This window comes from Phyllopteryx taeniolatus, chromosome 19, assembly GCF_024500385.1.
Source record: "Phyllopteryx taeniolatus isolate TA_2022b chromosome 19, UOR_Ptae_1.2, whole genome shotgun sequence".
Classification (NCBI taxonomy): domain Eukaryota; kingdom Metazoa; phylum Chordata; class Actinopteri; order Syngnathiformes; family Syngnathidae; genus Phyllopteryx; species Phyllopteryx taeniolatus.
In genome coordinates this window covers 15839125-15855314 of record NC_084520.1, presented here as the reverse complement: position 1 = coordinate 15855314, position 16190 = coordinate 15839125, and the positions used below count along the sequence as shown (strand labels likewise).

Here is a 16190-nt window from a genome sequence, read left to right as displayed (position 1 = left end):
ACTCCCTTTTTTGTCGTCATAATTTATTCATAAGACAAAAAGGTGAGTAAACAACATAAGACATTGAGGTGTGCAGAATGATAAGGAGTACAACCATGTTTTTCTTTGTTATTTATATATAAAATCGCCGTCACTGATCATCAACAATTACAATATACACAGATCCAGTACGCAGCCCTTGTCTGCACAATGTTTGTGAAGCGTGCGGGACACTTCGCCATGGGAGGACGAAGGCAAACAAGTTGATTGATTGAACATCTGTCGATAACAACAACAACAAAACAAAACAAAAAAAGAAAATGATTTCAGTTTGATGCGAGCAGTTTTGTTGGCTTCTTACCTGTCGAAGGTGGCCGCAGCCCTTCTACATTGGCCCAACCGAACCGAGTCTGCACGGGGAAGAAGCAACAACATGCGGGTTGGTGGTCAGTTATCAGGGGTACGGCGTTCAAAATGATTGCAATGTTGGATGAATTCAAGGGCCAGAATCACAGCGCAAGGTCAGAAAAATTATTCAATCGCTAAGACAGTTTGGACGACTCTACAGTGGTGCCTTGAGATATGAGTGACCCAACTTAAGACTTTTTATTTGATTTTATTTTTAAGATATGAGCAGTTTGGCCGATTTTTTTTTTTTGCTAATCCCTTTCACTCTGTACAAAATACACCTAGCCAATCACCAACCTTCAACTTTGTCAATTCCTGGAAAGTTCCCGATTTTGAAAATTCTCGGAATTTTGCGACCCTCGTCAGATTGAACGTGAAGTTGCCTGCTATAGTGCTTCGGGCCCCCGAGCTCACTAGGTGGCGCTAGCGAAAGGCCAAACACTTACGCTCCCTCGTCTCGCAGCAGACTCAAGAACTTGCTAACTCTGTAGTAGGCGTCCATCTACAAAGTACACAGAGAGGAGAAAGTGAGCCGCTTACCTTCACGTGTGATCCTCAACGACAAGGAGTTGCTCGTCCATCCAAAAATGCAGGAAGAAGCGGGGGTTGCCGTGGCGACGCGAAAGATAATGGCGGCGGCGTGTCCCGGCACACGCGCGTTCGGGACGGGTCAGGGGTGCAAAACACGGCGGCCACCGCGCATACCACAGCAATTACACAACATCCAGGCCGTAAACGTCGTCAGCATACCGCAGACGAGACGAGAGACGAGAGACGTGCCGGATCCGCAAACATTTTGGAGTCCCGCAGATAGTTTTCTAACGACTCCCTCATAAATTCACCTCAGGCCAATTGAACATCACTACCATGTGTACCCCTAAATGACAAAAGAATTAAAAAGTTGCCTATTTTCCAAAAGGGGCAATTTATGATTTTTTTTTTTAAGAAAAAAAAAAAGTGTAATTTTGAGAATAAAGTTGTGGGTTTTTTTCCAAGAAGAAGAAGAAGAAGAAAAAAAAAAAAAGGATTTCTCAGTGATAAAATGTCATACTTTTACAGGGAATACTTTTAGCCCTCTTCCCAAATAAAATAAGAAAATGATCATATTAAAGTCAAAGCTTGGCGAGGGAAGAAAGATGTATCTTAACAAGTGAATTTGAAAAATGCAACTTCATTTACAATTCATTATCATTATATAGCACTGTCAACAATATACTTCCCACTTTTCACTATCCATCCATCCATTTTCTGAGCCGCTTCTCCTCACGCCGGTCGCGGGGGGGGGGGCGTGCTGGAGCCTATCCCAGCTATCATCGGGCAGGAGGCGGGGTACACCCCGAACTGGTCGCCAGCCAATCGCAGGGCACACACAAACAAACAACCATTCGTAGTTGTCACGCTTAAGGGCAATTTAGACTTCAATCAACCTGCCGTGCATGTTTTTGGGATGTGGGAGGAAACCGGAGCGCCCGGAGAAAAGCCACGCAGGCACGGGGAGAACATGCAAACTCCACACAGGCGGGGTCGGGATTTGAACCGCAGTCCTCAGAACTGTGAGGCAGATGCCCACATTTCACTTATTGTACAAAAATATTTATTACTTTCCACGTACCAACATTCAACATCTCAATCTTTTATCTTGTTTGGATCAAATTTCATTTCTTTTCATTCTTGTTATTGTTATTAATACGAGTATAAATAATAGAGATAAATAAAATATCTATCTATCTATCTGTGGTTCCTTTTATTCTGGAAAAACCACCATAATTCTCCCCCAAAAAAATTCTCGTAAAAGATAGGACTTTATTCCTAGAATGATAAGCAATTTTTGAGGGGAAAAAAAACAACTTGATTTTATGCAGGCTTGTCAGATTTATGTGGGATAATACGTCACAACCAAATCAGAGCTTTTAATCGTCCCAAAGCCAAAGTTGGGATGATGAATCAGTTTAGAATCTAATTGAATTTTATTGGCGTGGCTGTCCCTATAGCGTCTGCACTTTTTTAAAAATGACACGACAACCATTTATTGCAAATGATTTTGCAGACCTCGAGGGACCCCAGTTTGAGAACCGCTGCTTTAAAGCATCGTCGTTAGGAAATCATTGGAGGGAAACCAAATTCCGACATTTTATGAAGGAATGTTTAAAAAACAAAAAAAACAACAACAACAAAAAAAAAAAACCTATCAAAATTCAACTGGAAGGCCAAACCGCAAGCCCCTGCGGGCCATATGACAAACACCTCCGGGAGGGGGCTGTGTCTAAATGAATTAAATGCACATGTCGGTTGAACCTGCCGTCCCCTCGCCAGTCTCGAGGACGCCACGGGACACTTTGGGACTTTTTGGGACGCGTCCCCGTGAGTCAGGATACGTGAGCGCCACTTGGACGGACGCGCGCTGTCAAGTATGAGCGAACTGGAAGTGGAAGTGGTGACCGAGAAGCGTTCGCAACAAATCATCGGGCGAAGCCGCTCACACAGCGGGGACGCTCTGGCGACCAGATGTGGAGGACGAACGCCCGGAGAATACGAGGCGAGAATTTCGAGCGCAGAAGGTGGGACGCCGATGTCCTTGGCGTGCAATCTGGTGCCACGGACTTTATCACTAAACATTTTTTATAGACAAAAATTCAATACACTCACACGAGCCACGTGTATGTTGCGGGTATAGAAAGTCTACACCCCCCCGCTCAAACTCCAGGTTTTTGTGAAAGGAAAAAAATATATATATATATCTGTACAACTCAATTTGTGGGGGGGGGGGTGGAAATAAAACAACAACTAAGATAAGATGATTGCGCAAGTGAGCACACCCTTTGATAACTGCTGATGTGGCTGTGATCAATCCCAAATCAAGTTCAGCTGCTCTAGTTTTCTTGATGAAAAAAATGTTCAATTTAAAATCATTTAAATCACTCTTACAATGTACCGCCACAATAAATATTGTTAAATGAGTATCTCTGCAAGGTGGGATATGAACATTTGATTTCGCCGCAGTGGCTGGTGAGTGTGTATGCTGGTGCTGTTGCTAATGAATTGACTTTTGAAAATGTTAACAGTCGGCGTTCTTATCAAAGACGTCAGCAAGACTTTTGAACAACGCAACGCTTCTTCTTGCGACAAGGAAAAGGCTCTCTTTCGCTCTCTCGTACCTGTGTCGCCATCTCTATGAGCATGATTAATTTCTTGATGCCGATCCAAAGGCCCTGGCCCTTGACGGCGTTGGCGATGGCCGCCCTCTCCCTCTCCTGGAAGCTTCCCAGCAGCTGGAGAGGAAAAAAAACAACAGAACATTCAGCATCTCGCCCTCTCCAACACGAGCTTTAAAGGGAACATACTATGTATGGAATGTGCTGCATAGAAGCAGTTGTGGCTCTGGATTTGATTTGATTTAACGACTACACCCGCGCAGAGTTAAGAGGCTGGTGTGTTTGTGCGCGTTACCTCCAGTGCCTCGATCAGCTGCTCGCCCCTGCAGATGTTGGGAATGTGGACGGTCGTGCTGAAAGCGTTGAGCATCTCCATTTCCTGGAGTACGTCTTTGCGACTGCTGGTGCCGATGATCAGCAGCTTGCGGCCCTGGAAGACAGTCCAACTCTTCTTAGGAACGTTTACGTACCACATTATTCGAGTTACGAGCCGTGGCTCGGTCGATTTTTTTTGCGAGACAAGCGATTGAGTGCAGTGGAAATAAACGGAGCAATTAAGGCACTGTTCGTGCCGTGGCGTCGGGCAAGGAGGGGCAGAGTTGCCGATGCGCTTTCAGCCGTTTATTGAAGGGGACAAACAGTCAAACAACACAAATACCAAATGAGAACTCACGCGAGGAGCTACCGACTCCAGCTCCCATAAAGTCACACATCGACACACAAATACAACAGCGTATTCAGTAATTACATAAAAAAAAGCTTGTTTATATTCTCTTTTATTATGCTTTCTTACAATACCGGGGTATTTTTCTTTATTACAAACACAAAAAAATGGCGGTGCTCTTTGGGGGGCTGGAACAGATTAATGGCATTTAAATTCCTTTCAATGGGGAAAATTGATTTGATATGAGAAATGAAGTTAAGATCTTGGGCATGGAACAACGTAAATTCAAAGTGTATTTGTGATATTTGAAGTGGTCGTGCTGCAGAGCTCATAGGTGGCGAGATGCTGTGACGGACGTGTGAAGCAGGGGAGAGAAGACGGGCGAGTGAGGGCGAACGACGCGAGGACGACAGCAGAGCGGCAGACAAACATGAGCCAAGAAGAAAGAAAATAATTGTAGCTGCGCTAAGCCGGCGAGCTGGAGGAGGACCAGGAGAAGGAGCGGCAGGAGAGTGGCGAGCAGACAGGGGGATTATGGCTGCCGGCTGCACCCCCGTGGCGTGGGGGGTTGCGACGCTGCATGCAGATGAGGTGCCACACAGGCGGCGGCGCTGCCAGGTCCCGGCTCTCTCACAGAGCCCATTCTCCTCCGTGTCGCCCCGGCCCCCGGCGCCCCGCTGGGCCCGGCGCTTCGTATGCACATGCGGCTATACAGCGCGCCATCCGCTCATTCACAAACCCGGCAACGCGCTACGGGCGCAGCGAGAGCGAGGGACGGCTCTCGGCGGCGCCATTCACCGAGAGCGCAACAAACACTAACAAGCGTCCCCTCGCACCGCTGCTAGCGAGCGAGCCCCCGCTGGCGCACACGCGTGATCTGCTGCCCTCTCTCTGCCGCTGACGGAGCGGCAGCCTGAAGCTTTACCTTGGGCGGAGGCTTCTTCAGGAGGACCAGCAGAGCCTGAAGCACCAGGTTGGAGAAGCGAGGGCCGATGGGCACGTAGTCTGAAACCGGGAGCGGAGAGACAATGTGAAAGAACGAGCGCGATGTCAACAAAGGCTTTTTGCGGCCGCCCGCTTACCCAGCAAGCGCTCGATGTCGTCCACCACCACGCAGCTCAGCTGAGACTTGTAGGCGTCCTCGAATATCTGACACCGGGGGAGAACTCGCAATCATCACAAAAAACGAACGAGGAGGGCAAGTTTCGGCAGTTTCAAATCGAGCTAAGGCAATCGAGATCATACTAGCCGCAGTTCCACCTCCAAGTTACAGGAATTTGTCATTCTTTGTACTCAAAAGGTCAGAGGTCACACGGAAATGGTTGATTGTACTATTTATTTTAGTATTTATAATAAATGATCAGTTGTCAAAAAGACAATGCAATGTTAATGGCTTGACAATTCCGCACACTTGAGCTTGGTCACAAAATGTTTAAAACAAAAACGGGGACTGACCAATAGTACGCTTTAGATTTGTGAAAACATATTAAATCAACCAAATTTGGACATAGGAGTTGTCTGTCCAACAGTGGCAATATTTAAAATTGTTTACCAATGCTTTTATTTGTTACTTACGATAAATAAACTGACTATTTAATGATATATATATATTTTAAATAATGCATTTAGATAAATAAATAAATTTTTAAAAAAAAAGTTAAACTGATGCAACAAATATAACAGGACTCCCAATGATGTAAATACTAGACGGGCCAGATTAAAGAATGTAGTGATCCATATGTGGCCCACGGGTCATACTTTAGCCACTGCTGAGTCTAATAGTAATAACAGCGACCTTTTTAATGGCCTGGCATTTGGCGATCTCGGAGTGTCCGATCATCTTGTCGGGCGAGCAGATCTTGATGAACGGGAACTGTGAGTCTTCAGCGATCTTGGCCGCCAAGGCCGTCTTCCCGCTGTTGGGTGGACCTGCGTCGTCAAATCAGGGCAGACGTCCGTCAGAAGTTATTTTCTGTGTGCGTGTGTGCGTGCGTGCCCCGTACCCTCCAGCAGCACAGACACCAGCGGCGTGTGTTCGCTGTTCTTGGTCTGCTGCACCAGCAGCTCCCCGTCCTCCAGAACCGCCGACACCGGGTCCCCCCAGCGGATGATGCCGTTCATGATATAGCTGCCGTAGTCCTCCTGGTTGGTTCCGAACGCCTGCGGGGGACGGTTTCGCATCAGAGACAAAGTACTAGAATTCTGAAAAAGTTGGGAGCCTACTTTGACAAAGTACAGATATCCATTTTCAAATGTAAGGAGTAGAACGTACCAATATCAGTTTTCAAAATGTAGGGTGTAAAAGTAAAAAGTTGTCACAAAATGAAATACTCAAGTACAGTAACAAAGTATTTGTACTTGGTTACTCGCCACCACTGGTGCCAGCATGACGGCCACAGACACTTGGATTCAACTTGATTTGAGACTTCCCAACTTACAGGTTTGATGTCGTTGTTCAGGGAGGCCATGAAGTCCAGCCTGCTGACCTGCAACTTCTCCGCCGTATCAATGTTGACCTCTACCGTGTTGCTGGCCTAACACACACACACACACACACACACACGCGCGCGCACACATGAACGAGTTGTGCACGTTTCCAGCGCACAATTTCGCAGAGCGACAAAGGACAGACGGAAAAGACCCCAGCGAAGAATACGAGCTCACACGGGGCTCCAGACATCTCGGCCATCATACGTCAACGCCTGCAAATATTTGCTGCACTCTGTGTGTGTGTAGTCAAATGTTTTGTCAGCTGTGTAGGCTTGAACTTCACAACGATAAGGTGCAGTTTTCTCATGATAACACACACACATACACATTAAATAATTCATACCTTCAGCCTGTCAACCTGCAGATTAATAATCCACTATATTTCATTTCTCAAGTAGGTTTTTTGCTCTTGCCTTGTCCGAGAATGCTGCTGAAATATGTCCATTTCAGGTAAAGGGTTAAATAAAGTCATCTTTTGTTGAACTAACATCTACCTATCAAGACATCCACCTGTGCACAATCATGCAAATTGGAATACGTATTTTTTTGGAAGTCCCATATTGCAACACCTCAAGAGAAAAACATGCGCAGGGCTCCCACTATTTACAATAACTACATTAAGCGTAATGTGGAGTTTGTTGAATTGCAATCATTTGTTTCTACGCCAGTCTGTTGAAATCTGTCTTTACATGAAACTGGTCAGTGTCCCAAAAATAAAAAATAAAATAAAATAAAAAAGGTAACGGTTAAGGGCCGCTGTGATATACTGAAAAAAATATGAATGATGTCATCAATTAATAGACTCGGACTCGGCTTTCATCACATTATAGTCGACTAAACAAAGTCTTCAGCTGTTCGAATCCTGACGTACGGTTCACAGCTGACCTTGATGTGTCTGTTCATGGCGGTGGACTGCGCCGCCCTGACCAGGCCTTCCAGCTCTGCTCCGCTGTAGTTTTTGGTCTCCGCGGCGAGCTCCTTGACGTCCACGTCGCCGGCCAGCAGCTTGAACTGACGCATCTTGGCCGTGTGGATGTTCAGGATCTGGACGCGACCCTTCTCGTCCGGCAGGCCTGAAAGCGAGAAGCGGGCGCTTTCGTCACGAGGCTGACGTGTCGCCGACACGCCGAGGAGAGTCTCATCTTTCTTCACGCTTACCAATCTCCATTTTGACTTCCAGTCTTCCGGGCCGCAGCAAGGCCTCATCGATCAGGTCTGGCCTGTTGGTCATACCTGAGGAGGGCACAGACCAGTCAGAGCGGTGGGACCTTAACTTCATTTCTTCCGTGAACTAGCGTGTAACAAAATGTACTCGTATAGTGAACCATGCTATTCAAATTTCAATTGAAATGCTGTTCATCTCTTCTGGCTGCCAAAAAAAACCTTTTTTTTGTTATGCATCTTTAATAAAAAGAGCACTGTATCGTATAAAAACAGAAAACAATAAAAGACCAAAAATGAAAAAATGCAGTTACTGTACAACATACTGTATGTAGTATTTGTGTGCTGCATGCGTGCATTTAAAGGGTGTGCTCTTTGAACATTTAAGCATGCGTAGTTAAGTTGAAAATATAAGATTTTTTGGAACAATGCATTTTCCTTATTGTTGGGATTGACGTTTTACCGATGACCAAGATGTTGTTGAGCTGCTCCACACCGTCCATCTTGGACAGCAGCTGGTTGACCACCGTGTCGTGCACGCCCGTGCTGCCCGCCATGCTGCCTCGCTGCTTGCAGATGGCGTCGATCTCGTCCAGGATGATGATGTGCAGGCCACTGTTGGTGCCCAGCTATTGACAGTTTGAAAGGGGACATGTTTAAAAGAAGAATTGTCTTTATGGGTGCATTTCCCCCCCCCCCCCCACACGCCTGGTTCGGTCCCGCTCGCCGAGCTCTGCGCCTGCTGTGCTATAATTTTTGATACTTGCGAATATTTTAACAACCACACAGCATTTAGTAGAATAGACAACTTCAAACTGAAACATTTGGGTTTTATGGGCTGCAACGGCTTGAGGGCCATTTACAATACTTTTCTCCAAGAAGTCTCCAAGAATATTCACTCATATCGTGCCTGAACAGTCAAATGTCACGTTTCTATCATCCTTCATCATTAGTGGAGAAAGGCAACAAGCTGTGGGGGCTTTTCCCTCCGTCCACACACCTGTCAGTGCAGCATTTAAAGCAGCTGCGTGTGTGCGTGAGGGCAAGGCAAAGAAGCGCCTCATTAGCTGGTGAAGACTGAGCTTCGACGCGAGTGTCTCACTATCCAAACGGACCACCACTGCCCAACCCCTATCAGCATCTCACGCCCGCCTAAAGGGCAGATCTGTCCACTCCTGGAGAAATTACTTTTTCTTCTTATTTGTTCAGATAAATCATGTTGATGGAATTGAGGTCAGTGTATACGCACTCAACGTTTTCAATTTGCCAGCCGGCCTCGTGTCAGGCACCGGGAAACAGAAGAGGAACTCTTCCAAACTTCCTCCCACATTCCAAAAAGGAAGATGAACCGAAGGTTGTAAATTGTCCATAGGTGTAAATGTGAGTGTGAATGCTTCATTTGCCTACATGTGCCCAGCAGTTGGCTGGCGATTAGTCCAGGGTGTACCCCGCCTCTCGCCCACAAGCCTAACAAGGACAAGCGGAAGAAAACGGATGGTTGGATGGAGCGCTCACCCTCTTCTGCTCCTCCTCGGCGTCGGCGAACAGCTTGCGAACGTTGGCCTCCGACTCGCCGACGTACTTGTTGAGGATCTCGGGGCCGTTGACGATCTTGGGCTCGCGGGCGTTGAGCATCTTGCCGATCTGCCGCGCCATCAGCGTCTTGCCGCAGCCCGGCGGGCCGTACAGCAGGATGCCCTTCACGTGCTTGCCGCCTGCACAAAGGAGAACCGTGTTTTGCAACCATAATTGAGCTAATATTATATCTATATATTTGTTGACATATTTAAGTCGATACGACATCAGATCACATCACTGCAGAAATGGTAAATGTCACAATATAAACAGGAGTGTAAAAATGATTAGGGATGTTCCATACCACTTTTTTTTTTTTCCAGATCGATACCAGTACAGAACAAACAGAACTATCGGAGGATATTAGTTCGTGTTTATCAGGCCAAGACATCGAGCATTGGATTCGGCCCCTGTTCCCTGGCTTAAGATCATCAGCGTGCCGTTGGGCGAAGTTGACCTGGGCGGACAGTGTGGCTTTCACGGCGGCCGTTTGCACCTGCGCCGTGACATTTGGGCCAATTGAGAGGCCCGCTGATAAACATCTGAGCTGCCATTTGTGGCCGCCGAGGGAGGGAGGAGCAGCCAGGTGGGAAGTCGTCTTCGGCGCCAAAACCCCGGGTGACCTCGGCAGGAGTCAAACTCCCTCTTAAAGCAACACTCGCACCCAAAATGCGTGCAACCCACCCCCACCCTGCCTTCCCCCCACTGTCAGCACCTGTACTCCTCATGCAGGCCAATTAGATCTTTACCTTTAGCTGGACGCGCTATCAGGGCCTGACATCTTAGCACAGCGGCCAGCTGGACACAGCCAAAGGCCGACTCCTGCGCACCAGTGCTTGGCTAAAGGTCGGCATCATCGGTGTGTGTGCGTGCGTGTACCCACGGGGGTTAGGGACCAAGACCCATGAATAGTAGATGCCCTACCGAAAATGTTTCATACTGCCTGCGTTCATAGTTTAAAGCGAATTAGAGTGGAACCTCAGTTCACCAGCCAGCTTAATTCCTTCAGGGACTCCGTTCGTGAACTAAAATGTCAACGAGCTGCAGCAATTAGTCCCGTTAAAATGAATAGAAATAGAATTCATCAAGAGAGCTCAGTGGATACCGTCGCAATTGCAACACCTTCCGGGGTTAATAGCACAATCGCTTGCACTTGTCACTTTCTTGGGAGCCATACTGAGGGCTATTTTACAGCCAAAAATGAAGATGATGCCTGGAGCAAATCGTCAAGCTTTTAACTTATTGTCACAATATCAATAAACTATAGCAATGTACTCGATAGACGTTCCGCATTCGTCAACCTAAGCAACGTGACCTGAAAATTTTGCTCGGAAACCAATTTGTCCGGGAGCAGAGGCGTTCATGAGTTCCAGCGAACTATAATCCAAACAATCACTTTAATTATCATTTCAAGCTCATCTTACAATATTGCCCTTGAAAATAAATGGCTTAAGAATGATTTGATTTAGAAAGAAAATGCACCGGAAATATTCTGCCACTTTGCAACATGTTAAAATATGAATTACTGCATTACTGAATTACACTTTTGACTCAGTGATACATATAGTCGTTCTAGTTGTGCTCTACAGAAAAATTTGCAAAGTCAGTGAGTTTCCAAAAGGCAATTAGCGAACTGGCGAGGGTTGACTGAAAAAAAGGTTCTTTTGAACACGTCCTCACAAGCCTGAGGATCAGGACTAATGTGTCAGGGAGAGGGGCGGATGAGTCACAAAGACGAAGAAGAAGAGTTGTGAATCACGTGACACACGTCAGACGCTCGCCTGCGTGCTAATCGCCAATTATGACAGATGACACATTCACCTTCAAAGGTGTGTTCGCCAATCATTTGGATTTAAGGATTTATGCACAATGAATGGATTTGACATGTCATTATAATCCACTGCTGATAGCAGTTACTCTACGCCAAATAAATTAAATAAACTGTTTTTTCCAAGTCTATGTCCATACATGCAGGGCTATTTTACCCATCTGTATGCTCAAGCTACAGGTGGCGCTAAGATAGGAACTCACCCATCTGTTCCACGATGTCGGGAGGGAAGACTCGCGACGCAAACGCTCTGCGGAAGATGTCGGAAAACTCCTTGTCGAGGCCTCCGATGCCCATTTTCTCGAAGTTCCAGTCTGGACTGATGATGGATTGGCGAGACTCCCTGGTCTTGGATTTCCCTGCGAGGGAGGTTGAACAAACAGGCAATTTGATTTATTCTTACCAGAGGTGGGTGGAGGATTTGAGTCTCATGACTTGACTCGAGCCAGACTACAATTGCCAATTTTAGGACATGTGACTTAAACTTAAAACACAAAATCTAGATATTTGAAAATCTACATTTTTAACAATGTGTCCTTTTTTTTTTTTATAAATAAAGTCCATTATCACTGAATATATGTTGTGAGTGAACAAGATCGTACTATTGACTTATGACCTGTTTAACCGAAGTAATGGCTCGACTCGACTTTCTTGAACGAAAAATTTAGCGAGGACTTTTTGCCACCGAAACTTGGGAAACGCTTGAAGCTTGAAGACAATATGAACAGCAACCTCCTTGGAGGAACATCTAATCTACCTGCTTTGAAGAACATCTAATCTACCCGCTTGGAAGAATATCTTCTCATCACTGTTTCTCTATCAAAAACAACAGCCATGAAAGTGCACACAAATCTACAACTGTAAAGAAACCCCTTTGCAGAGGTAATAACGTGAGCAGGGTGCCCCCTTGTGGCCATATAGAGAAGCGTCAACTCCTCTCGTGGATGATGGCAGTGCTCGGAATCGTTCGCTGATTCACCATATAATGAAAATTTGTTTTAAAACACTACTCGGGCGTCGGTAATTACATCATTGCTGTCGCAGAAGAACGTCGGCTGGTGGATCTTCTGTAATAAATAAATCATAACATATTGTTTTAAGGTGGGTGGATTTTACGAAATGAATGCAAACAAAGCAGTTTATGTCCACCTGTCTTGTGATGTGTTGCTATGCTATATCGGTATTGGTGCAATGCATCGTGGGATATAGTTTTTCTGGTGACCATCGGTTGTTTGCTACTTGTCAAGGTGCGCTGTGGAACACATTGACAAACAATATATAGCGAAGAACCTCTACTCAGTCAGTACACCTTTGAAAAACGCTACAAAATGGCAAACGCAATATAAAGGGCACTACATATGTCTTTGAAGAAGAGCTCACCAATCAGCGTCATGGAGGAAGTCTCCGCCTTCTCGAAGATCACCTGACTGTTTGCCAGCAACAGGCCGATCTCAGTCTGAGGGAAGGACACGTTGTCATTATCGTTATTAGCGCGACGCCATTGGCATGATGTCATTGCGAAGGAATCAAGGCGTCAGAAGAAATGGGGGAAAGAAAAAAAAAAAACACCTTTGTTCTTTTGACCGAGCTCTGGTCGCCCTTAAGGATGCTGGGGTCCATACCCTCCATATCTTTCACCAGCACGTCAAATGGCTTATCGCCAAACTTAAACACCATCTGTACACATCAAACACACACAAAGAGGCAGATAGAACCACAAGCATGTACTTTGCATAAGAACAACAGCGTGAAACGGATGCCGATCATGCTGTCTGTTTTTGCGGCCAAATCGCTAAGACGCACTTTGAAGAAATAAAAACCCCAATCAGAATAATCACTCAAATTAATTAACTGCCGAGCTCTATGTAAAAGTAGTTTCCTTGTTAGCTACGTAATGTTCTTGTGTTGCGTTTTCTTCGCTCAGTCACTGATATGGACGAGCGTCTGGTACCTGCTGGCCCGTAGTGAAGGCCTGGTGGTTGAACTGCTGGATGAAGTCGTTGGCCATCACGTCCGAGTCGTACGGATTGCTGTCGGCGTTCTTCTTCTGCAGGAAGTCGATCTCCACCGTCATGGAGCTGATGCACTGCTTGGACTTGTCAAACGTGTAGTTGGAGACTGTACAACAAATATGAGGTTGATTATTGGAAGGTTGTGTCCCAGGATTAATAGGAGGGCCACATTGCACAAAACTGGATCAGTCCTCTGGAAAATTTGTTTTTTTTTTTCTTCCCGTAACTGGGAAAAACTACAATAACAGACAGGAAACTATTTCCATATTGAAGTCATTGTTGGAAAAAGTGAAATCGACATGCAGAATTGGGCAAAAAGTAGTCACACAGGGGACAGGGGAGGGTCTTAAAGGGAAAAAATGTGTTTCAGACACACACAAAAAACAACTACTATTACTACGACTACTACTGCAGAGCTGTGACCGCCTGCATGTTTCTTCCGTTTGTCTGTATTATACTGCTGGTGGCCAAAGCGCGCACACTGTCCATTGAATTCAAGCAAAAACAAAATGTGGCAAAAACTGTTTAATTATTTACATTCTATATAAATATACCTGTCATACCTGGATGTATTTATAAAGTAGAATATTCTAGAGTGCTATTTTTCAAACGCATTACATTTTTGGGGGGGAAGCTGGAATGAATTAATGGCATTGCCTTTCATTTCAGTGGGGGAAAGGTGATTTGAGATACAACATGCATGCTCATGGAACGAATTAAACTCGTATCTCGAAGCACCAATGTATTAAGATAGGGAGTTAACAATCATTGGGGTGGGCTTCAATTACTTGCATAATTATTTTTTTGCCAGTAGCGGGGGGTGTACAATACATGAGCTATATCAAAGGTGATAATGTTCACTTGCGATTGAAACAAGCTCTTTTATGGGATGTCAGGTGTACCTAATGTAGTGGCCAGTGAGAGCATCTTTTAAGCTCACCTTCCACCTCTTGTCCGATGGATAGACCGGCCCATTTTCTCTGGATGGAGGAAAAAGAAGAAGAAAAAAAAAAAAAAACACAAGATGGACTTTATATGGTCTTAAATCACAACACTGGGGTATACGCAGCTTAGAAAGCAGATTGCAAGTCCGGCAGAAGAAGAATAGGAGGAAGTGAGGGTTCGAGAGTACCTGTGTGCTGGTGCGGTGGAGGCCCGGGTTAAAGACGGACCGAGAGGTGGCCGAGTTAAAAGGAAGAAAAAGCACTTAGTAAAAAGCAACAGTGGGCTCACACACACGCACACACAAAGAACAATTGTACAGTGACTACAAAATGATGGCAAAGGTAGAAGAAGCAAAGATGCTCATTCACATGGCCAGAAGACAACAGCAGAAGGTTTTACAGCGGGCTACACACAATTTCACGTCGCTCTCGTTTTAAAAACGGGTTAAAATGTTAAAAGAATCAATTTTCCCCACTTAAGACTGACATGATCCCGAAGTGACAGATTGCATTCAGACAGAGGGACCCCCCCGGTGGCAGAATGCGGCGTAGCAGGCCGATCAGGGGTCCCAAGTCGTACCTGCGGCAGACTGAAGGCGATACTGCCCATGTTGACGCTGGGGTGCGTCTTCAAGGTGAACACGTACTTGCGTGTTAGGTTGCGCACAGTCACGTGTCTGAGAGGAAGGGGGAAATAACAACAATGATTAATACATAATGAACGTTACCTTGGGTGCCTTGGCTCAGTAAAGGTTGGGAAACACTTTTTGTATTATTAGATCGATAGATCTGTATATGTCTCGGAAGAAAAACTAACTGTTCAAACTGCGGCTCTTTCTCGTTGATAACAGCACAGTTGGTGAGGGACAGTTTGTCCGTCGGGCATCGCTCCGCTTTCATCAGCTGACAAGAGAAGATGATGTACAGAATTCAAACAACTTCACAGCCTTCTTTCTGTAGAATGGTACGCAAGGAAAATGGGCTGCCAGTCACTTTTAGGGTCTCCGTAAGGTAAACACTGAGACTTGAAACCCCTAACACAGGCCTTGTAGCCTTAATTTGAAACCCTAACACATGAAAGGGTTGAAATCCCAACTACAAAAACCAAACTAGGCTATAAAACAGAACTTGAAGCCAGAGCCCTGGAACCTCACTGCCAGCCCTAGCAGTTAGCGTGGACAATTGACTGATATAGCAGTCAATGGCAGTGAAGGAGTTAAAATTCTAATTATGTAGTTATTGATGATGACGTCTGGGGTTCGCGTAAATTAAGCCGGAAGTTAATCGTTGTGCCGTTAAACTTCAGGATAATTATTAAGAGGTTTAATGCACTTAAAAGTTGCAAACATAGCAACACAAAGTACTTTGTGGACATGCGTTAGCAGTTCCTTGAAAAAGGCTGCTGACGTAAACAGCCACCGGTCAAACCTGTGTTGTAGTGAGATCAAACTTGCTTACACACTTCTTTTGATACACACAACACAAATATTGCTACTTTCTAGTCTTCCGTGTTCAGTTTTAACAGACTTAGGTGACAGCTAAATCATGCTAGCAGAGAAAGTGGTCATAAGGTTCCTCTTTCCGGGCTGCCAACTTTTGAATGACAAGTGCTTCTTGCCACGAGAGCCTTTTTAGTCCTCGAAAAGACCACTTTTAACCTCCCCGACCACGAAAAGTACACGGGCTTATTCGTTAAATGTTCATTCGAGATATACTCACCCTCGTTGTCATCTTTATGTTGAGATTATTACTTTTTTTAAATGCGGTTTTAAGTGCAAAGAAAGTGCTAATTTTTCCTTCCGCTGACAGCGTAAGCTACTACCACCACACCTCGCGAGACGAGATCTTGTGCCGTCACATGACTAAACGCACGCCTGACGTCACAGCGTCCAAAAAGTGCCGTAACAATCGTTGGTGGTTTATCTTTAATACAGTATACTCATTCACACGCGGAGTGCCGAATGCCTTTTACTGTTT

The 16190-nt window shown here is 45.5% G+C and overlaps 1 protein-coding gene across 2 annotated transcripts; it reads right to left on the bottom strand.

Moving 5' to 3' along the window:
• Positions 1 to 52: 52 nt before the first annotated feature.
• Positions 53 to 16091, bottom strand: LOC133469111 (vesicle-fusing ATPase-like). 2 transcript variants are annotated; one of them, XM_061755740.1, is made up of 22 exons: positions 15933 to 16091; positions 15031 to 15116; positions 14794 to 14890; positions 14210 to 14249; positions 13209 to 13375; positions 12827 to 12934; positions 12638 to 12713; positions 11461 to 11616; positions 9370 to 9569; positions 8318 to 8483; positions 7852 to 7926; positions 7579 to 7766; positions 6642 to 6737; positions 6207 to 6363; positions 5999 to 6132; positions 5286 to 5352; positions 5129 to 5208; positions 3835 to 3969; positions 3543 to 3656; positions 834 to 889; positions 341 to 389; positions 53 to 258 (listed from the first exon to the last, which is right to left on the bottom strand). In XM_061755740.1, exons 1-21 carry the CDS (start codon positions 15942 to 15944, stop codon positions 365 to 367), a joined length of 2235 nt encoding a protein of 744 aa, XP_061611724.1. In that variant the 5' UTR covers positions 15945 to 16091; the 3' UTR covers positions 53 to 258; positions 341 to 364. The 2 variants fall into 2 exon arrangements, with proteins under 2 accessions (XP_061611724.1, XP_061611725.1); XM_061755741.1 differs by lacking the exons at positions 14794 to 14890; positions 15031 to 15116; positions 15933 to 16091 and having other exon boundaries at positions 14172 to 14238.
• Between the last annotated feature and the right edge of the window lie 99 nt (positions 16092 to 16190).